This window comes from Saccopteryx leptura, chromosome 2 (genome assembly GCF_036850995.1).
Source record: "Saccopteryx leptura isolate mSacLep1 chromosome 2, mSacLep1_pri_phased_curated, whole genome shotgun sequence".
Lineage (NCBI taxonomy): Eukaryota > Metazoa > Chordata > Mammalia > Chiroptera > Emballonuridae > Saccopteryx > Saccopteryx leptura.
In genome coordinates, this window is record NC_089504.1 from 360,375,326 (window position 1) to 360,396,957 (window position 21,632).

The 21,632-nt window shown below is 51.3% G+C and overlaps 1 protein-coding gene across 1 annotated transcript in view; it reads right to left on the bottom strand.

Annotated features, from left to right (window-relative positions):
• LOC136392597 (myosin-13) overlaps positions 1-21,632 on the bottom strand; it is a 55,218-nt gene that overhangs the window by 14,246 nt on the left and 19,340 nt on the right. Inside the window, exons 11-25 of the mRNA XM_066364881.1 lie at positions 18,610-18,728; positions 17,758-17,907; positions 17,462-17,632; positions 16,811-17,120; positions 14,498-14,571; positions 14,297-14,384; positions 13,244-13,361; positions 12,772-12,895; positions 11,335-11,471; positions 9,487-9,742; positions 7,754-7,996; positions 5,470-5,646; positions 3,083-3,228; positions 2,893-2,983; positions 579-968 (exon numbers count right to left, since the gene is read on the bottom strand). Of these exons, the coding sequence (XP_066220978.1) occupies positions 579-968; positions 2,893-2,983; positions 3,083-3,228; positions 5,470-5,646; positions 7,754-7,996; positions 9,487-9,742; positions 11,335-11,471; positions 12,772-12,895; positions 13,244-13,361; positions 14,297-14,384; positions 14,498-14,571; positions 16,811-17,120; positions 17,462-17,632; positions 17,758-17,907; positions 18,610-18,728 (2,594 nt within the window). The remainder of the gene's footprint in view (positions 1-578; positions 969-2,892; positions 2,984-3,082; positions 3,229-5,469; positions 5,647-7,753; positions 7,997-9,486; positions 9,743-11,334; positions 11,472-12,771; positions 12,896-13,243; positions 13,362-14,296; positions 14,385-14,497; positions 14,572-16,810; positions 17,121-17,461; positions 17,633-17,757; positions 17,908-18,609; positions 18,729-21,632) is intronic.

The window sequence follows — 21,632 nt, forward strand, 5'->3', positions numbered from 1 at the left end:
AATGGCTTAAAGAGATCTGAGAAAAGACTCGGACCTTAGTCTCCAAGGTGCAGGGGATTAGTGACTTATTTTTCTCATTCTAAACAAATATTGACGGTCATGCTTAATTCTGTACTCCTCATCTATGTATATTTTCTTCAAAAGCCCCGCCCCTCCCGAGTTTTATGCACTCCGAGTGCCGTGAAACCTGGGTCCACCATGGGTGGGTCACCTGCGTAACCGCACATTGGCCCTGCTTGGCAGAGACGGATATCGTGGGCCAAAAAGGTGGCGTGTGGATAACCACATCTACCAAGGCCCTTTGGTGCGATCCACCCACGGGGTTGACTCTAGAAAATGCCAGAAGGATTGGAGACTTTGAAAAATTCTGGAAGGATGATGAGACCTTGAGTATAGCAGGCTTTTGGATCCAGCTTGACTGACTTGAATTAATCTGGAGAATTGGGATTGGGAGCAGGCAGAGTGGGGGGAGGGGTTTGGATTAGAACATGCAGTGAGTTTGGGGCATCGAACGATCCATGCCGACTCAGCAGGGGAAGATGGTGGCCTCCCATCCGCCAAGAGCAGGGGGTCGGTACCTTGGACTTGGAGACGGTCTCCACGTTGCTGGCCAGGTCGTCGATCTCCATCTTCAGCTCGCTCTTCTCCTTCTCCAGCTTCTGCTTGACCCTCTGCAGGTTGTCGATCTGCTCCCCGAGCTCGGCCACGCTGTCCGCGTGCTTCTTCCGGAGGGCGGCCGCCGTGGCCTCGTGCTGCAGGGTGGCCTCCTCCAGGTCCCGGCGCATTTTCTGGAACTCGGCCTCCCGCTTCTTGTTCATCTCGATCTGGGCAGAGGTTGCCCCGCCGGCTTCCTCCAGCCGCTCGCTGATCTCCTCCAGCTCCCGGGACAGGTCGGAGCGCTGCTTCTCGGCTTTGGCCCGGGAGGCGCGCTCCGCCTCGATCTCCTCCTCCAGCTCCTCCGTGCGGGCCTGAAAGGGTCTCTGTGTCAGTGTGTTGCGGGGGCAGCAGCCCACGTGGGGAGGGTCGGAAGGGGAGGAGAGAGGGTGGGCACCAATAGACTAAAGAATACATGAGAAGATTGAATGAATGAAACAGTTTGGCAACAATCCACATGTCCATCAGCAGGGAGAGGGTCGGGTCCACTGTGGTGGAGCCGGGGGCTCTCGAGGAGTCCACCGAGCAGCTAGCCCGTATCTGCCGTGGACAGCTCTGCCGGACAAATCGCGACAAGAAGGGAACAGGTCGCAGAACGACAGTCTCAGTATGGCAACATTTTAATGTAGATTCTATGTGCATGTTTTATATATCAATATATATTTATCTATAACTACATGTATTTTAATGTTTATTTCTTTATATTTTATATGTGTGTGTGTGTGTATATATATATAAATATATATCAATATATACCAAATAAAAGGAAAACCCTCCCAGTTTCTGTAGGATATTGTGGCAGCATATGTGCATGCGCAGATGATGACTTAACACCCTGTATACAGCAGAACAGCCCACGGCCATGCCAGTCGAGATGTGGACGGTACAGAGGAAAGTTCAGTGTGTTCTATGGCTCGCTAAATTAGAATCTGTGACCAAAGTGCAAAGTGAATATCGGCGCGTTTATAACAAAGCGCCACCACATAGGAATAACATTACTCGGTAGGATAAGCAGTTGAAAGAAACCGGCAGTTTGGTGGAGAAACACCGTTCTGGTAGGCCATCAGTCAGTGACGAGTCTGTAGAGGCTATACGGGATAGCTACCTAAGGAGCCCTAAAAAATCTGTGCGTGAGCCTGACCAGGTGGTGGTGCAGTGGATAGAGTGTCGAACTGGGATGCGGAAGACCCAGGTTCGAGACCCTGAGGTCGCCAGCTTGAGCCCAGCTCATCTGGTTTGAGCAAAAAGTTCACCAGCTTGAGCCCAAGGTTGCTGGCTCGAGCAACAGGTTACTCGGTCTGCTGAAGGCCCGTGGTCAAGGCACATATTAGAAAGCAATCAATGAACAACTAAGGTGCCACAAAGAAAAACTGATGACTGATGCTTCTCATCTCTCTGCGTTCCTGTCTGTCTGTCCCTATCTATCCCTCTCTCTGTCTCTAAATAAATAAATAAATAAATAAATAAAATCTTTAAAAAAAAAATCTGTGCGTGAGCCCACATCTAACTGCACTGAATAGGTATGAAACTGGGAGAGTTTTCCTTTTATTTGGTGCAGATTTCACATTTTTATCATCTTTTGTTGCTTTCCTGTGACTGGTCAAAAGTGCACCATGACTTTACGAACACACTGTATGTGTGTGTGTGTGTGTGTGTGTGTGTATAAACATATACGTGTGTAAAATTAGGGGACATTTCAAAATGAATATGAAGCGATAAAATGTCCCCTAATTTTTGTGAGCAGTATATAATATCTTATATATTGTGGGAAGAGGGGGTCTTACATGTACGTGATTTCATTGCCAAACATACAGAAGGACGCACATCCAACTGAAGGTGGCCTTGACTTCTTAGGGGTGGTGACCAAAGCACCCTTATCAATAATATTCAGCCTTATTGGTAATCTGTTCATGGTTTCCAAGGAAATCTATCTATGTGTTACTTAGAAAACTAAGATATTAATTTTAAAAAATAAAGGGAAGGACAAGACATTCTCTTCAGCTCCAGGGCAAGAAGAAGAGAAGCAGCTAAAACAACAAAGGGGAAGCCAGGCCGGGTAGCTCAGTTGATCTGAGAGTTGTCCTCATACTCCAAGATTGCAGGCACGTACAAGAATCAACCAATGAATGCATAAATAAGTAGAACAACAAAGTGATGTTTCTCCCCCCCTCTCCTTCTCTAAACAGTAATAAATGTTAAAGAGGCGGAGCAAGGCACAGGGCTTTCCCCTCAGCCCACCTGCAGCTCTTTAATCTTCTTCTGTAACTGCAGACTGTGAACTTGTTCGTCGTCAATTTTGGTTTGTAACTGACTGATTTCGAACTCCTTCCTGCAGACAGAGAGAGATGTGTTGAAAGGGACATGACATACAAGCCTCTCAAAAGAGGACATGGGCTCTCGGGCTCAGACTCGGGAACGAAACAGCCACTTTTTCAGCTTCTCCTCCAGCTGCTGCCGGTCGTTCTCCAGGTCCATCACGGACTCCTGGGACAGCTTCAGGTCCCCTTCCAGCTTCCGCTTCGCCCGCTCCAGGTCGGCCCGCAGTTTCTTCTCCTGCTCCAGGCAGCCCTCCAGCTGGCGAGACATGGTGGGGGGAGGGGAAGGGAGGGGGTTGAGATCCTGCGAGGAGAGCGAGCTGGCCCCTTCGACCGGTGCCACCGCACACGTGCTTGTGACTGCCCCCAGGCTCCCTGAGGGGGGGGCACGACCCTGGTCCAGGAGGGAGCGGGTTTCCTCCTGCCTCCTGCCTCCTGCCTCCTCCCTCCTGCCTCCTGCCTCCTCCCTCCTCCCTCCTCCCTCCTCCCTGCCCCCTTCTCGGCAAAGGCAGCCCCGGAGTGCTGGCACCACCTTCAGGGACTCCGGGTTGCCCCTTTCAGCCGATTCCCACATGCCTGGTCCCGGGCCAGGCTCCCCGCAGAAACAGTTGCCCAGAGGGTCATGCTCTGGCGCGGACTGGGACAAACAGGACTTCCAGGGACGGGCACAGCCACAGCGGTGCCCAGGAAGGTCTACACTGCACACCGTCTCTCCGTGTCCCACTTACACCGAGCAGCTGTGGGGAGCCTTAGGCAAAGAAGGGGAGGGGCGGGGGGCAGGAGTACACCTTCTCTGTCCTTAGGGAAATTAAGGACATCTGGCAAAGTTCTAGCCACAATGGGGAACAAAAGCTGAAGACTTTGAACCTAGTTCTTATCTTAGGAACAAAATGGAGCATGAGGGAGAGAACTGATCGTTTTCATGGTCATGGACTGAACTCATGTTTGGCAATGTTAGTACAAGACTGAAGCTTTTGGAACCCAAGAGACCTAGAAATGGGGGCCAGTGATGACAATGATGATGGTGAGGGTGATGGTGAGGGTGACGATGATGATGATGATGGTGAGGGTGATGGTGATGATGATGATGATGATGATGATGATGAGGGTGATGGTGAGGGTGATGATGGTGATGGTGATGGTGAGGGTGATGATGGTGATGATGATGATGTGATGATGTGATGATGATGGTGATGATGGTGATGGTGATAATGGTGGTGATGATGATGTGATGATGATGATGATGGTGGTGATGATGGTGATGATGATGATGGTGAGGGTGATGGTGAGGGTGATGATGATGATGATGGTGAGGGTGATTATGGTGATGATGATGTGATGATGGTGATGGTGATGATGATGATGATGATGGTGATGGTGTGGATGATGGTGATGATGGTAATGATGATGATGATGGTGATGATGATGATGGTGAGGGGGATGATAATGGTGAGGGTGATGGAGAGGGTGATGATGATGATGATGATGATGAGGGTGATGGTGATTATGATGGTGATGATGATGATGGTGAGGGTGATGGTGATGATGATGATGATGATGGTGAGGGTGATGGTGAGGGTGATGATGATGATGAGGGTGATGGTGAGGGTGATGATGATGATGATGAGGGTGATGGTGATGATGGTGATGGTGATGGTGAGGGTGATGATGGTGATGTGATGATGGTGATGGTGATGATGATGATGATGGTGAGGGTGATGGTGATGATGATGATGATGATGGTGAGGGTGATGGTGATAATGGTGATGATAATGTGATGATGATGATGATGATGAGGGTGATGGTGATGGTGATAATGGTGATGGTGATGATGATGATGATGATGGTGATGTGATGATGATGATGGTGATGATGATGATGATGATGAGGGTGATGGTGAGGGTGATGATGGTGATGGTGAGGGTGATGATGGTGATGTGATGATGTGATGATGATGATGGTGATGATGATGATGTGATGATGATGATGGTGAGGGTGATGGTGAGGGTGATGATGATGGTGAGGGTGATGATGGTGATGATGATGGTGATGGTGATGATAATGGTGAGGGTGATGGAGAGGGTGATGATGATGATGATGATGGTGAGGGTGATGGTGATTATGATGGTGATGATGATGATGGTGAGGGTGATGGTGATGATGATGATGATGATGGTGAGGGTGATGGTGATGATGGTGATGAGGGTGATGGTATCAGCAGCTAATGGTTTACCAACACTCTGTATCTACGTGCTGAGCTTTCCACGGAAACACTCGAGGTCAAGCTAGTGGTACCATTTCACAAGGAGGACACCGAGGCTCCGCAGTGTAAATGGCTTGCTTAGCATCCCAGCTGCGTCTGGAGAGGGCTGAGCCCACAGGCCAGTGATTCTGATTCCAGGGTCTGAACGCTCACCCACCGCCTCCCGTTCGGACCCTGTCTTTACCCAGCCCCCCTGCAAGCAACGCTGGCGAGAGCCTCCCCGTGAAGCACCCTCACATCATCTGCTTGCTGCTCCAGCTTGACGTTTGTTTTGATGAGGCCATTGACTTTGTCTTCCTCGACTTGGAGATCGTCCAGGGTTTGCTGATGGGCGTCCTGCAGAAGTCTCTTCTCCTTGCTCAGTTTGGAAATGTTTTCTTCGAGGCCTGTCATTTCTTCCGAAAGGTTCTTCACCTAAGGAAATAGCAACACTAACTGAGTGTTCAAACAATGAAACCAGGAGCTTCCAGCAAAGGCTATTGATTCTTTTATTGAAGGACGTTTGTCAGATGTTGTCCTTTTATGGAAGGACACTGTTGAATGTAAATAGGCTACCTCTGAAAGGTAACACATGAACCTGCTGTAATCAGAGCACATGCCCGGGGCTGGTGTATTATTAGGCTGGCTTACTGGGGTTTAGAATGAGGCAGGAAGGGGAAGGAGAAGCCTGAGGTGCCCTCAGGAAAATTCACGATAGGGGTCCTGTGCTGTCAGGACACAGGACAAGGGCAAAAACATGGAGCTTCGAAGCATGAAATTGAACTTTCCCCCTGTGCAACTTTCAGATCAGAGGCCGCTAACTCCTGACCCCAAGGCCGAATCTGGCACCAACCTCTTTCTTTATTCTTCATAATGGTTTACAACTTTTGAATAAGTTATCAACATTGACAAAGTTGAGGTTTCACCCAAAATCTGGATATCTGGCTTCTTACAGAAAGGAGGAAACCCTGGCAATGCCAAGTTCCCATCCCCACCTGGGGATGCAGCAGCTGGCTGGAGCTCTCCAGTTTGCCACAGTCTCTACCCTTCCCTATTGTCTCTTTCCACTTCTCCCAATTGTCCACCCAACACTGACTGAGTCATCTCACACCTGGACAGTCTCATCCTCTGTTCTACCTAATTGGCAACCATTGATGAAGGGAATCGTGTGTTGTGCTCTTCATTTATTTTTGGAAAATAATTACTATTTTGTGCGCATGAAACTTTAGTCTACTTATGGTATCATGGCCGTGTCTTTCGTTGTCCGACCTTTCCTCCACTCCGCACTTGTCCTTTTACAGCCTTCCTGTTGCCCCCTGTGCACAAGCCTGCTGCCCCGAGAGCTGTGCAGCACCCCCCCGTGTGTGTCCTCCATACCTCACCCCTCCTTCCCCTGCTGGACCCTGATACAGCCTCCATCTCTCCCTCACCACAGGCAGTGCTGCCACGAGCAGCCCCGTCCGCACCCCTGGGTGGACTGGGTGGAAAACGCCCCGGGCCACACACCGAGGAGCAGAAGCACGGGGTTGAAGGATACTTGGGTTCCTACTTTGACCAAGTCTTTCCTTTGATGGAGATGGCTTTCCTGAAGGCTGCCTCAGTCTAGACGCTGCCAAGTAACACAGGAGGGTCCTTGCGTCCCCACCACCTCCCTGCCAGTCCTTGCCATCTCCCTCATTCTCTGCCTGGCCCCTGTGGGCACTCTTGTTCGCCCTTCCCGTGTCAAGAACAGAGATGACTGGCACTGAAGGTCTCCAGCTCTGTGGAGGAGGTGCTGCGGCTGGAAGTCTGTGGTCGGACCGGCCGGGCAGTAGGAGGCTGGACAAAGCCCGCAGAGCCGAGAACAAGGCGGAGGACGGAACGCGCGGGGACCGAACGCCTCGCCCACTCGCGCCTGCCCCTCCCTTCCAGGGACTGTGGGGCACAGGGGGGCCCTGCCCGCCTGTCTCCTCCTGACAGGGACTGTGGGGCACAGGGGGGCCCTGCCCGCCTGCCCCTCCCTTCCAGGGACTGTGGGGCACAGGGGGGCCCTGCCCGCCTGTCTCCTCCTGACAGGGACTGTGGGGCACAGGGGGCCCTGCCCGCCTGCCCCTCCCTTCCAGGGACTGTGGGGCACAGGGGGGCCCTGCCCGCCTGTCTCCTCCCTTCCAGGGACTGTGGGGCACAGGGGGGCCCTGCCCGCCTGTCCCCTCCCTTCCAGGGACTGTGGGGCACAGGGGGGCCCTGCCCGCCTGTCTCCTCCCTTCCAGGGACTGTGGGGCACAGGGGGGCCCTGCCCGCCTGTCTCCTCCCTTCCAGGGACTGTGGGGCACAGGGGGGCCCTGCCCGCCTGTCCCCTCCTGACAGGGACTGTGGGGCACAGGGGGGCCCTGCCCGCCTGTCTCCTCCTGACAGGGACTGTGGGGCACAGGGGGGCCCTGCCCGCCTGTCTCCTCCTGACAGGGACTGTGGGGCACAGGGGGCCCTGCCCGCCTGTCTCCTCCTGACAGGGAGGGAGTCGGGCTCATACAGGAACGCGAGGGGCCCCCGGGGGTCTGCCCACCTTGTTCTCCGTGGCGTGCTTCTCCTTCTCGACTTTGGTCAGGGTCAGCTCCAGGTCGTCAATGTCCCTTTTGAGAGAAGAGCACTTATCCTCCAGGTTCCTCTTCTTCGCCACCAGCTCGGCGTTGAGCTCCTCCTCCTCCTCCAGCCGCTCAGTCAGCTCCTTGACTTTCGCCTCCAGCTGGATCTTGCATTTGATGAGCCCCTCACACCGCTCCTCCGCGTCCAGCAGGTTTTCTGTTTCCTGAAACGAGCGAGAGCCTCGTGTCTGGATCAGCCTGCAGGCAAACCCCAGAAGGGAAGGACCGTACCGTCCAAAAGCCCGTTAACTGGACCCGAGGCATGGGGCACACTCACACACACGCGCACACACACGTGCACATACAGACACGCACACAGATTATCCACATCCTTTTTTTTTTTTTTTAAACCACTAAGGGCATCATCCACATAATAAAAATTCACTTAAACAATTTCAAGCGAAGGCATTCGTGAAGGCAATAAAGCCTCTGGAAATCGGCCAGTTCTGGGCGCCCGCATGAACATCTCACCGTCTCACGCTTCGTATCGCCACCAGCTAGAAAGTGACTCATCTCCCCTATGTTATCACAAGCTAACTGATAGTTTCAGGACGTCACTGCCTTGTAACTCTCAACAGAACAGGGCTGCCTACATCCCCTCCGCCAGGCTCCCTCCAGCTGCAGAACAGGAAATCCGAAGGAGGCAGGAAGACGTGATCAAATAAGGACTGAATGCCTGCCCCAGAACACTCCGTAATGCGTCTGCAGGGCCGGGCAAGATGAGTTCTCACACTTCCCTGGGCTATAGCTTCTCACGCACGAGAATATCGTACAGACTGAACCCACCTTCAAGGTCATACATGAACAGGGACTGGCAAGAGCGGGTGTCTGTGTGTACTGAACACATGCTAGGCACTTTACATGTATGGGCTCATTCAGTCTTCCAGCCGCCCCTATGGGGGGGTACCGTTACTGTGCCCATTCTACAGATAAGACACTGAGGCACAAAGAGGATGAGTGTTCTTCTTGCCCAAGAACTCACATGGCGACCGAAGGAAGGACCTTTGATCTAAATCTGGCGGTCTGGTTCTAAAACTGGCGCTCTTGCCCGCTGCGCTAGAGAATGCACTCCTGATAACCGCCTTGTACTGACGGGGAACGTGAAAAAGGGAGGGGGGAGAAATCGCTTTTCGCATAAGGCACAAACAAGGCCCAGGTATCTGGGAGTTTAAAAAGGCGCAAATGATAGACGCCTTAATTCTGTGAAATGATACATTTACACGGTCAGAGTGTAATAGATATATGGCCTTGTTTCCGCTTTTTCCTTGAAAATGCGTTTCTTTAAAGCATTTTTTGGGCTGTGGCCATATTCTCAAAAAGCATGTATAGAAAATTACTTTTTTACTTTGAATGATTTAATTTTAGAGTTTTGTTTGTATGTATAAACATTTAAAATACCTGGCACGTTCCTGATAGCTTTTGTGAAGATGGCACATGCCCACAGCAGAACAGGTCTAACGCCACCACGAAAGACGGGGAGAGGTCAGGCGAGCAGAAACGCACGAAGGTGCTTTCCAGCCTACTCCGCTTCTGCCAGCGGGGTGCTGCAATACTGCGTAAGACCACTGGGTGGCACCAGCGCCCCTCGAATAGACACCTGATGGGGGCCTCAAAGCTGCTCCTCCTTTTCCATTCTGAACCAGGAGGTACGTACCGATTGGACCTGCAACTGGAGGTCATTCTTTTCCTGCAGTAAGGACACCATCTTCTCCTCCAGCTCCTTCCGGCGAGCCTCAGACCTGGCCAGTTCCTCTTTGGCCCTCTCAAAGTCCTCCTTCATGGTGGCCATCTCCTTCTCTGCCTCCGCGCTCTTGAGCAGGGGCTTGATCTTGAAGAACAGGTTCATCCAGGGCCAGTGCTTGACGTTCATGAACGAACGGATGTTGTACTGGATGCAGAAGAGGGCCTCCCTGTGCATCAGTGAGGACTGGGATTAACCAACCGCCAGCAAGGTCCCGTCTCCGCCCCCATGGTTCCCTGTGGATGGAGCCCAGGACCTGCACCGTTCCCGGCTGAGGTGGGAAGAAGGTGGAACCAAGCCGTCAGATGCTGGGGACATCAGAGTCGGTTCTGCTGATGGGGCGAAGGGAGCAGTACATGCAAAAGTTGGGAGGCGAGAGGGGGCACGGGCTGTTTGTGGGCCTCCTGTTCGCTGGCTCCCGCCTCCCACCCTCCAGAAAGTACCCGGCCTATGCAGGTCAGCGCCTTCCGATGACCAACGCAGCGAGCATCTTTCTGTCCTTATTCTTTCGTCTCTCTCTTCCACATTTGAATTGTTCACTCTCACCTCTCTGAAACTCCCCTCTGCCTTTGATTTCGTGATGAAACAGCTTTCCTGTTTCCTAGTATTTTGCCGTTATAAGATCCCTCCTTACGCTTAAGTGTGGGTGTGCACCCAGGACTCATCTCCCAGACTCCTGCCCTCGTCCAATGGATCTGTTTTTCCCTTTTTGACCAGAGCCGACATCCCGGGGACACCTGCAATGTCCCCTCCCCGTCATCCCCCACAGCTTCCTGTCACGTGGCTCAGAAACACGTAGCTGAGAAGCGGACTTCTTTCCTTTCAGCTGTACGGGTCTGTGGGGCACTTTCCCTTTCTGCACTGGGTTCCGTTGGCCTCCCCGCGCCGGCTGTCCGCGAGACGTTTCTGACTAACACGTTTCGGTAGGCCATATGGCAGCGCTAATGTTAGAGCGACACAGGGTCTCGGGGTGTCTGGGAGAACCGGCTTCCACCCAAACTCCCCTCTCCCCGAAATTCCCACACACACCCAGCCATCTGCGCTGCTAGTCCTGCTGCTGAAATGGGGAGGTGATAAGACTCCTACCTGCCTTCAATCCGTCCTCTCTTCTCTTACCCACCATTTCCTAGTTTAGGTCCTTGTCATCTATTATTTGGGCTTCTGTCACAGTCTGGCCGTGGTCTCCCCTGTCCCCTCAGTTCTGCTGCCCTGTAGCTAGCTGCCAGAGTGACCTCCCTGGGCTGCCAACCGGAACCTCTCACCTGTCTCCTCACACAGCTTCTATTGCTCCCCACCGACCGGAGGACCCAGTATGGGCTCATGAACCAGGACACCTTCATCCTTGTGACACACCCTGCTTCAAACACCGTGACCTGCTTGTCGGTCGCCCTGCCCAGCCGCACTCTCTCAGGCCATGCAGAGCTGACTTCGGAAACTTCTCTCATCGGATTGGTCCCTTCATGCCAACCCCAGTCCCCAACCCAACGTCCTGGATATAACTCTGACATTGTACTGATCTCACAGGCATCAGAATCAGCCGTGCCCATGTCCCCCTCCCACTCATTGTGAGCTCCTGGTCGGGCAGCGTTTCTTTCTGTATCCCGGTGCCAGGCTGAGACCCTGGCACGGAGCTCCTGCTCAGTGAGTGTTGGAGAAGCGGATGGACGTGGTCCACTGACATCCCGAGACTAAGCGCAGGGGACAGTACTCGGCCTGCAAGTGGGGAGGGCGGGGCAAGGCGGAGGTGAGACCCTGCGTCACCTCCTCTCCGTCATCTTCTTGAACTCCACCCGCATCAGGTGTCCCCGGCACAGGGCCTGTGTGCGCGTCATCAGGGTCACCAGCTTCTCGTCTCTCATCTCCTCCAGGAGTCCCAGGAGCCCAGCTTTGAAAAACACCTGCATGCGAGGAGAGACGGCCCTGCCCGTTCTCGGCAGGCCCCCAGCCCCCCGCCCGCAGGACAGCCTGCTTCTGTCTCACCCCGACCCCCGACTTCCCAGCCCTGGGTAGGGACCGGCGGCTGCCTGGCTCCCAGGACTCAGTTCTCAGCGGCTCTTGTCTCCCCAGGGCCCCGTCCTGTGTCACATTCCAAAGCATATTGCGGGCCCCACCAACCCACGTGGGTGGATTCTGACAGAGCTCACGCACGGGAAGCAAAGATGAGTCCAGAAAGTGACCTTGGAGCTCAGCTGTGCCCAGATTAAGAGAGTCAGAGTTCTACCTCCCCGTCGGAGAAGGCTGGCCCCGCCTCAGGCCCAGGCGCGCTGCCCGCATAGACAGAGCCTCTTCGCCTCCCGTGATGTACCAGGGAAGCAGGGCGCCCTTGGGGACGGCAGGCTCCTCCCCGGCAGGTGGGTGTTTCCAGCCCCAGCCTGCCCCTTCCCCGGACGGGCGTGCTGGAGTCAGGCCGGGATCGGAAGCCGGTCTCTGCCACCCCATGGCCATTTGACCGCGAGCCTACATTTCCTCAGCCTCCCAACAACCTCTCCAGGTCAGCACCGCCACCATCAGCGTCGGGTGATGAGAGGGTCAGTGAGACGCATGGAGGACGCACCCCAGGCTCGATGCCGTCCCGTATTGGCAGCCCGCTTTTATGGGTTACAACTATCCTCCTCCCTGTCCCTGAAATCTGTGTCCCCCTCTCCCCTGGGCTCCTGCACCTCCTTCAGGGTGTCCTCACTCCGCTCCTCCCAGGACACCAGGACTTCCGCCGCCTCTTTCTGTGGCTGGTGGGGCTCTGGCTTCCAGTGAAGCCTCTAGACCAGTGGTTCTCAACCTTCCTGATGCCGTGACCCGGCAATACAGTTCCTCATGTTGCGGTGACCCCAGACCAAAAAATAACTTTGGTGGCTACTTCATAACTGTAATTTTGCTACAGTTATGATTCGGAATGTAAATACCTGATAGGCATTATGTATTTTCCGATGGCTTTAGGCGACCCCGCCGGGGTTGCGACCCACAGGTTGAGAACCGCTGCTCTAGACTCTCCAGAACCAGCGCGAGGACAGCGCTCTGCGAGGACAGCGCTCTGCGCGCACCCAGCCAGGGCTCCCTCCAGCCGGGCTGCTAGACTAGGGGTAGTCAGGTCGCCCAGACGGGGAGACCCCTCTCCTCCGCGCAGCTGACAAGCAGCGAGGGCTGTGGTCGCCCAGGCGGGCAGGAAGCTGGTGCGACCGTCCCCGCTCCACCTGCTCTCACCTTGGTGTGGCCGAACCGGAACTGCTCCCGGTCCACGTCAATGGAGCTCAGAAGCTTCTCAGACGCGTTTTTACTGTCGATGAACTGCCCTTCGGGAATGGCGCTGGCGTTGAGGATGCGGTATCTGAGGAGGGAGGGCGTGGCCGCCAGTGTGAGTGGTCTCAGGGGAAGAAGGCCCCGCACCCCGAGGGGGCTGCACCCCGCACCCCACTGCTCAGGCTGGGGGGCCTCAGAGCCCTTGGAGAGCAGCGAGGCCACGCCCTCCGCTTTCCCAGGGATCCGGCTGGGACGGGAGGGAGGAGGGGGTGTCGCTTGTTCTTGGGATGGGAGTGGGAAGCTGAAGGAAGACAGACTCCCAGAGAGGCTGGGCCTTAGGCCTTGTGACCCCACCACACCTCAAGTCCCAGGGGTACCTTAGGGCAATGCAAAAGCTGTCCTCAAAAAAGAGAGAGGCCAAGACTCGTCTACCAACCTCTGCTTGAAGTCCGCATAGAGGATCCGGCTGGGGAAGCCCTTCCTGCAGATGCGGATGCCCTCCAGCACCCCGTTGCAGCGCAGCTGGTGCATGACCAGGTGGTGGTCCATCACGCCTGCGGAGAGAGTGCCCGCAGGCAGGCTGGCGGCTTCCTCATAGTTTCCTTCGGTGGTCTGAGCACCGTGAGACACCCTGACACACCCAGACTTGAGGAGAAAGGGTTGGTGCCAGCGCTAGGGTGGAGAGTGAGCTGCCTGTAGCCATGGCTCTGGTGACAGTTCTTCTCTTTGTGACAAACACCCTGAAGCACAGCTAGGCTATAAAAATATTTGTGCATCCAAGATTGGGTGGTGGTTAGAGGTCTCCTGGACCGCCCGGTGTTCCCTATACACGTGGTCTCATTCTCCGTTTTCTCATCTGTGAGATCATTACACTTACCTTGCAGAAAACTGTTGTAAGCGGTAGAGATAATATTTATTAAGTGGCTGACATAGAGTGTAGGCTTAGAAAACAGTTGCTATTGATGCTGTTTTTGTATGGCATATCTAAGATAATTATTTACCGGCTCAAGTGGTTCTTCACTTTGAGGGAAAGGGACCCACCAAGACCTTTAAGAACACTGTGAAAGTTGTGGGTTTAACATGTCTGTGTATGTATATACAATACTTCGAATATGATTTCATTGTCAGAGTGCCATAAAGCTACACAAGATGCCCAGTTGATTTTGAATTTCAGATAAGCAGTAAATAATTTTTTTAGTGTAAGTATATCCCAAATATTGCATGGGTCATACTTATACGAAGACATTCTTTTTTTACTGTTTATCTGAATTCAAATTGAGCGAGGAGTCTGGTATTTCTGTTTGCTAACTATGACAGCTCTATTTTGTAGACTGCCTAGAGAAGTGACAATGACTAGAAATCGTTCCTCAGGGAAGCACACACATGCATGCGGACACACACAGACCTGCACACATGCCCACACGTGCTCGCACACCCACAGAGTTCTGCTTGCGTTTCAGGGAGTCCTGTTCAATGGACTCACGCTCACCTGGAGTCTTGGTCTCATTGGGGATCAGACATCGTACAAAGTGGGGGTGAGTGCTCCTTAAGTTAGTCATCAATTTGTTTAAATTTTCCTGTAACGCAAACCAGAACACGCACATTACATTACATCAGTGAATGTTATTTCCCTGGGTAAATAATAATAATAATAATAATAACCAGGCATGGAAGCTGCCAACACACAGACCCGAAACACAGCGGACACGGTCTGGAAGGAGGAGCCCTTCTTCTTCGTGCCTTTCTTGCTTGCCCCGGAGTCACCTGGCGACAGACACGGAGAAGTGTCAGGTGCAGCGCTGCGGACGCCGCCTCTGCCCAGCCCTGCGCGGTTTGCTTTTCTTTTGACCTAAGAGACTTGAGGGTTGATATTTGTGTGTTTGCTTCTTTAATGTGCCTCCAAACGACTTGGATTTAGGGCTGCACATCTTCAGCGCTGTGGGGAAGGGACAGGGTGGGATGCAGGTGGCATTTAACTGAGATTATAACATGGATTCTCGGTGTCCAAGAGGAACCTTCTCCTTTAGGAATCAGACATGAGCTTCAACCAGGTGTTCGGCCAGAGTGAGACGTCCCTCTTGAGGATGGAAGTCTCTTTCATGAGGTAACCTTCTTTGATGCTTGAGTCCCTGCTTACCTCAATGAGGAAGTAACGAGAGTATGATAACTGAAGATTCCCAAGAATATTTTACAGGTAGTTTTATTGTTTTTTTCCTTTTTTCTTTTCTAAAACCAAAAAGGAAACTTAATTTGGAGCCAGTGATATTGGGTCTACTTTTTCTGAATGGCCCCGTTTCAAAGTTAGCCTCTGATAAGCTAATCACGGTGCAGTCCTGGGGGAAAGGTCATGCTGTGAAGCTTCCCCCGTGTGCCTCCCCCTCCGCTCTCCTGTCCCAGGGCCCAGCATGAGTTCTGTGGGGGCAGAAGGAAGAGAGGCAGGATAGTCACCTCCCCAGATCACACGCACTCAGGACCTTAGATTCAGAGGCACGGTGTTATCTCTAAGTGAGGTTATGCAATGCAGTTACAGGGAACCCTGTTTAGCCTAAAATAAGATGGCGTTAATTGTTCAAGTTTAAACTTGTGCCCATTTTTCATATTCTACCGCTCAATGTACATTAGAGATTAACATTTAAAAATGGCCTAATTATAGAATGACTGATTATATTGCATCTATTTTGAAACAAAAAACATACATTTGTCAAATTTAGGTATTTAAGGCAACCCATGGCTTTTAAACCCTCTTTTGCCCATTATTTGAAAAAAAAAAAAATATATATATATATATATATATATACATGTATATGAATAGCTTTAAAAAGTGGCACTGGCTTACACAGCCACTTTGGAAACAGTCTAGAAGTTTCTCAAGCAAATCAAACATAGAGTTACCATATGACTCAGTGATTCCACTCCTAGGGAGACACCCGGGAGAGCTGATGATGTATTTCCACAGAGAAACTTGTATACAGCTAGTCATGGGCGCATTACACACAACAGCCAAGGAGTGGAGACAACCCGAATGTCCGTCAGTTCATGAGTCGATGGGATATTATTCATTAATTTAAAAAGGAGTGAAGTACTTACACGCAAGACAATGTGAACAAACCTTGAACACATTAGGCTACATGAGAGAAGCTGGACACAAAAGACCTTATAGAATATGGCAGGGGTCCCCAAACTTTTCACACAGGGGGCCAGTTCATTGTCCCTCAGACCATTGGAGGGCCGGACTATAAAAAAAAACTATGAACAAATCCCTATGCACACTGCACATATCTTATTTTAAAGTAAAAAAACAAAACAGGAACAAATACAATATTTAAAATAAAGAACAAGTAAATATAAATCAACAAACTGGCCAGTATTTCAACGGGAACTATGCTCCTCTCACTGACCACCAATGAAAGAGGTGCCCCTTCTGGAAGTGCGGTGGGAGCAAGATAAATGGCCTCAGGGGGCCGCATGTGGCCCGTGGTCGTAGTTTGGGGACCCCTGGTATATGGTTTCATTTATATAAAATGTCCAGAATAGACAAATCCATAGAGACAGAAAGGGGATTAGTTGTTAAGGTGGGGGGGGGGGGGTAAGGAGAGGGAGTGGGACGTGATCGCTAATGGGTTACAAAGGTGATAGACATGTCCTTGACTTCCATCATGGTGATGGTTTTACAACCCTGTCAATATGTAAAAAAACCACTAAATTTTTTAAAGGATGAATTTTATAGTATATGAATTGTATCTCAATAAAAAAAACCCAACTATTGTGGAAGAATGTGGTATTGGCCATCATGTCCACGGAGTGGTTTTGTTTAGCTCCTTAGAACTCAGTCCCTTAAAGAAGAGGAAGAATCAGAGAATGAAAAATGGAGATTGGACACAAAGAAAGCAAGCTCAAGCTGAAGCTATGTGAGACTACTGATTCTTTATAAGCTGCATGGTTACGAATAATTGAGCAGAGATTTCCACAGGTTAAGAAAAAAATATATAAAAAAGAATTTTACCTGCTTCTGCACCAGCATAGTTGGAGAAGAGGAAGGACAGCAGCTTCAGTGAGGACTTCTGGTACAGCCCGACCACCGTCTCGTTCAGGGGGTCCTTGTTCTTGTCAAGCCAGCCGGCAATGTTGTAGTCCACGGTGCCCGCATAGTGCACCAGGGAGAAGTGGGCCTCCGCCTTGCCCTTGATGACCTTGGGCTTCTGGAAGTTGTTGGACTTGCCCAGGTGCTGGTCATACAGCTTGTTCTTGAAGGAGGTGTCGGTGGCCTTGGGGAACATGCACTCCTCCTCCAGGATGGAGAAGATGCCCATCGGCTACAAGAAACATAATAGGCTATCCCTCAGTGCTTAATCCTAGTACATCCCAGTGACTCCACTGTCTGCAGGAGCCGAAGGCAACTTCTAGTAATGGTCCCAATAAAAGAAGAGCTTCCCGGCAGGGGTCGTCAAACTTTTTATAAAATCCGCCCACTTTTGCATTGCTGGTAGACCTGGTCCCTACCGCCCACTAGTGGGCGGTCCAGCTTTCATGATGGGCCAATCGCGGCGCTGTTTGGTTGCACGGTAGGGACCAGGTTGACCAGCACTGCAAAAGTGGGCGGTTTTTATAAAAAGTTTGACGACCCCTGCCTGGGGAGTAGCACATATTTCTCTACCTTCTCGATGAGCTCGATGCAGGCGGCCAGGTCCATCCCGAAGTCGATGAACTCCCAGTCGATGCCTTCCTTCTTGTACTCCTCCTGCTCCAGCACGAACATGTGGTGGTTGAAGAACTGCTGCAGCTTCTCGTTGGTGAAGTTGATGCACAGCTGCTCCAGGCTGTTGTACTGGGTGTTTCAAACAAGAGCAGTTTGGGTGAGCTGGGGGATTTCAGTGTGGATTCAGCAAAGCAGACACTATGCAGAAGGGCTTCTTTTGTTTTTGAGGCCAGACATTTACCCAAACAACTCACATCAAAGATCTCAAAGCCCGCGATGTCCAAGACCCCGATGAAGTACTGCCTGGGCTGCTTGGTGTCCAGCTGCTGGTTGATGCGGGTGACCATCCACAGGAACATCTTCTCGTAGACGCCTTTGGCCAGCGCGCCCACGGAGTTGATCACCTTGAGGAAGGATCACCTACTCAACCCTCAAGTTAGTGTTTTGTTTTTATGGCTATATTAAGTTGAAACACATGAAGTTGATGTCTTAAAGAAATCAAGCAGTTGGAAATTGACAATTTCATATAGTTTAACCTAATATTAAATATTACTCGAGGCTTATGTCCAACTTGTCACATTTCCCCTTTTATGAGAACCACATCATGTTATAGATGTCACTTTAGCCCCCAGCTACACTTAATTGAGTCAGGGGTGAATATTTGACCCAAGTTGGGCCAAAAAGAATGTCTCTCCTGGGAATTTGGAATTGGAATCAAAAGACACTGGTGTTAGTCTCAGGGTGAGACTGAAACCATGGAGACAGGAAGTTGGGAGCCATGGGGTGGCCGTGGGCAGGAAATGTGGGGAAAACCTGTCTGCCCAGTGAGGACACAACAGAAACAAAGAGCAATGACATTTCAAGGGGTCCCAGAAAAACAGCTAGAGAGAGGGCTCTTCAAGTCTTGGCTCCAGGCTCTGTGACAACCAGAGGGCGCCCTTGACTTGTTCCCCTAATTTACACCGAAGCCTAAGAATGAATTCCCTCTTGCTGTGGAAGAGGCCAGTTTACTATGCATTTCTGATACCTGCAGCCAGAACAACTTGAAGATCATGGTTAAAATAGCAAAACACTCGAGTCAGCTGGATTCAGCGCAGCTCCATTACCTGCTGGACATTCTGCCCTTTGGTGACGTACTCGTTCCCGACCTTCACCCGTGGACAGCACAGGCCTTTCAGCATTTCTGCAGAGTTCAGGCCCATCAGGTAGCCGGCTTTGTCGGCCACTGAAGGAAGAGGGGAGATGGTGTCACGCAGAAGCAGCAGCTGCTAAAGTGTCCAGTGAGCCCCTGCATCCTCCCACAAGTGACCTCTACAGTCCTTTTTTTTCTCACAAGGACAGAGAGAGAGTCAAAGAGAGGGATAGACAGGGACAGACAGACAGGAATGGAGAGAGATGAGAAGCATCAATCATCAGTTTTTCGTTGTTCATTGATTGCTTTCTCATATGTGTCTTGACCACGGGTCTTCAGCAGACCGAGTAACCCCTTGCTCGAGCCAGCAACCTTGGGTCCAAGCTGGTGAGCTTTGCTCAAACCAGATGAGCCCGTGCTCAAGCTGGCAACCTCAAGGTCTCGAACCTGGTTCCTCTGTATCCCAGTCCGACGCTCTATCCACTGCGCCACCACCTGGTCAGGCACTACTGTCCTTCTTGATGTTTATATGTTCTCCTATGTGTACCAGGCCAGTACTGGTCCAAAGAGGCTTCAGTTCCATAGTCTAAGGCTCCAGGTTGAAAAAATTTTTTTCATTTTGCCTCTAGATACAATCTTTATGGGTCGATCATGATTGACTGATATATATTTAAATTTTATTTAAAAGTACAGTTATAGTGTTATTGGCGTCTGATATTACAAGAAACGGTCAAGCACCTTTCTAATGTGTGCAAGACGCTGTACTAATAGCAGAGAGAGAAGTGTGAAACTCTGATCCAGTCTTTACGTGTTCGGAGATGTTCAGAACTAGTTGACTACTGGCCATTCATAGTCCCTTGGGAATTCAGTTAACTTTGGGATGAACCTGGCTCCTGGCATTCTGGTCATCGAGAAGGTAGAGCAATGCTGTCCCCAGGGACAGCTCCTCCTTGGTTGAGATCATCACCTCATTGCTGGTTAGGGAGCCAAGTTAATACAAATCCAAGGCAACAGTTGTTAAGTACTTAATAAGAGGCCAAGTGCACGCTGCATTCCTTGCTCAGCCTGTCCTTTGTTCCTGCTGGGTCCATTCTGGTGGATGGTATCGTTAGCCTTCTGGTCACTTAACCTTGAAAGCTTGCGGTGACTACATCCTCCCTTCTCACTTCCGACAGGCGGTATTCGGACAGACACCAAATCCAGCTCGCTTCACCTTCAACATACCCGCATGTCCGTTGTTCCCGAGAGTTGTAGAATAGTATGGTGACAGAGCCTGGGCTCTATCTAGAGTCAGTCTGCCTGGGTTCAAATTTTGTTTGTGCTTCCTGATGCCTCAGTTTTGTCATCTGTAAACTGGGGGAGTGTGACGGTGCCCGATCGGTTGGGTTGTTGTGAAGCAGGCCTGTGCATAGTGAGCACTACCTGGTGAACGGGAACTGGACTGGTAGGCATTAATCAGAGGAGCTAAGGTCCCTCTCACAACCCTCCACCCTTCCCCTTGGCCAGGCTCTTTCTGATCTCGAACACTGAGCACGTGGCTGCCAGGGTTGGAAGAGAGCTGGGACCCCACCATGATTGATATGGTCTGCTCTTGCTAAGGAGTCTGACACATTTTTTTTTCAAGGTTCCATACTGTGGGTGAGATTGAATGCCTACAGATTAATTCCAGGTGGTCACACATATGACCTCTGCTATGTGGAGCAGCCATGGCTCTGGGTGCTTAGCATATGCATTCCAAAGTATATCCTGGCACCCAGCGCCTTCTCGAATTGATGCCACAATGCTCTCTTTTATTCCTATGTCTTACACATCCACTACATGTGTCCTCTTCTGTAGCTGTGGTGGACCACTCTCTACTCCTCAGTCCTCAGCACACTCCTTCCTGGGCCACCTTGTTCACGATGTCCCTTCTGACTAGACTGCCTTCTCACCCTCACTGTTCAGAACCCTTCCAAGTCCATGTCAGTGCCCCCGTTCCCCCAGGAAGCCTCCCTGACTACCCTGGTCAGCAGTGCTTCATGCTCTGACACTCCGAGCCTCTCTCCTGTTACCTAGCAGCACATGCACTGTGGTGATAGGCAAGGTTCGAAGATGGTGCCGGAGATGTATGCCCCCTAGTGTGCATTACACATATAACCCCTTCTGTTTGCCTGTGGGTGAAACCTGTGAATGTGATAGGATATTATTCCTGTGATGAGGTCACTAATCAGCTGACTTAGGTTTGGGATTTTCTTGAGCAAACCTAATCTAATCAGGTGGGCCTTTATGGGCAGTGATAAAGTCATATATCTATATATCTATCTATATATCTATATCATCTATCTATCTATCTATTTATCTATCTATCTATCTATCTATCTGGTCTGCTCCAGGTATGTACACACACACACACACACACACACACACACACACATTCTTGGACTTTAATTCAAAGCTATTGTTTCCTTCTATCATCCAGGGTCCACTACCCACTGCGTCTCACAGAACGCAGCACCAGAGACACGAGGCCGCAGGGGCGGGGCATCTGGTGGGCGTGTTCTGCTGCCGTCAGCCCCGCCCACTGCCCTCCAGCTCTACATCCAGGTCTCCCGGCCATGAGGCCGAGGGGAAGGGTGAGATCATCCCTATGGAAGTCAGGGGCAGGAAGATCTGCACACCAGTCTCTTGTTCAGGGCCAAGTTCAACAGCTGTCAGAGCAGAAGAGAAAGTGAGGGGAGCCTGGAACCTAGCTGCCCCCTTACCCAAGGCTTTGTTTTAGGGGCGGGTGACTAGGAAAGTATTCTGAGTATTTAGTAATGATATGCACAGAGACAAGTGAAGTTCACTGAACCTTAAAATGACACATCGGCTGTGACGGTGACAGATGGCAGGGTGGAGAGAGAGCATTTATGGGAACGATGCTTTTTGTTGTTCAAGAATTCGCCACTAGAGGGCTCTTTGACCGAGTGCACCAACCTCCCCAGTGTGCAGACCATGAGCTCTGGACAACTGAAATTC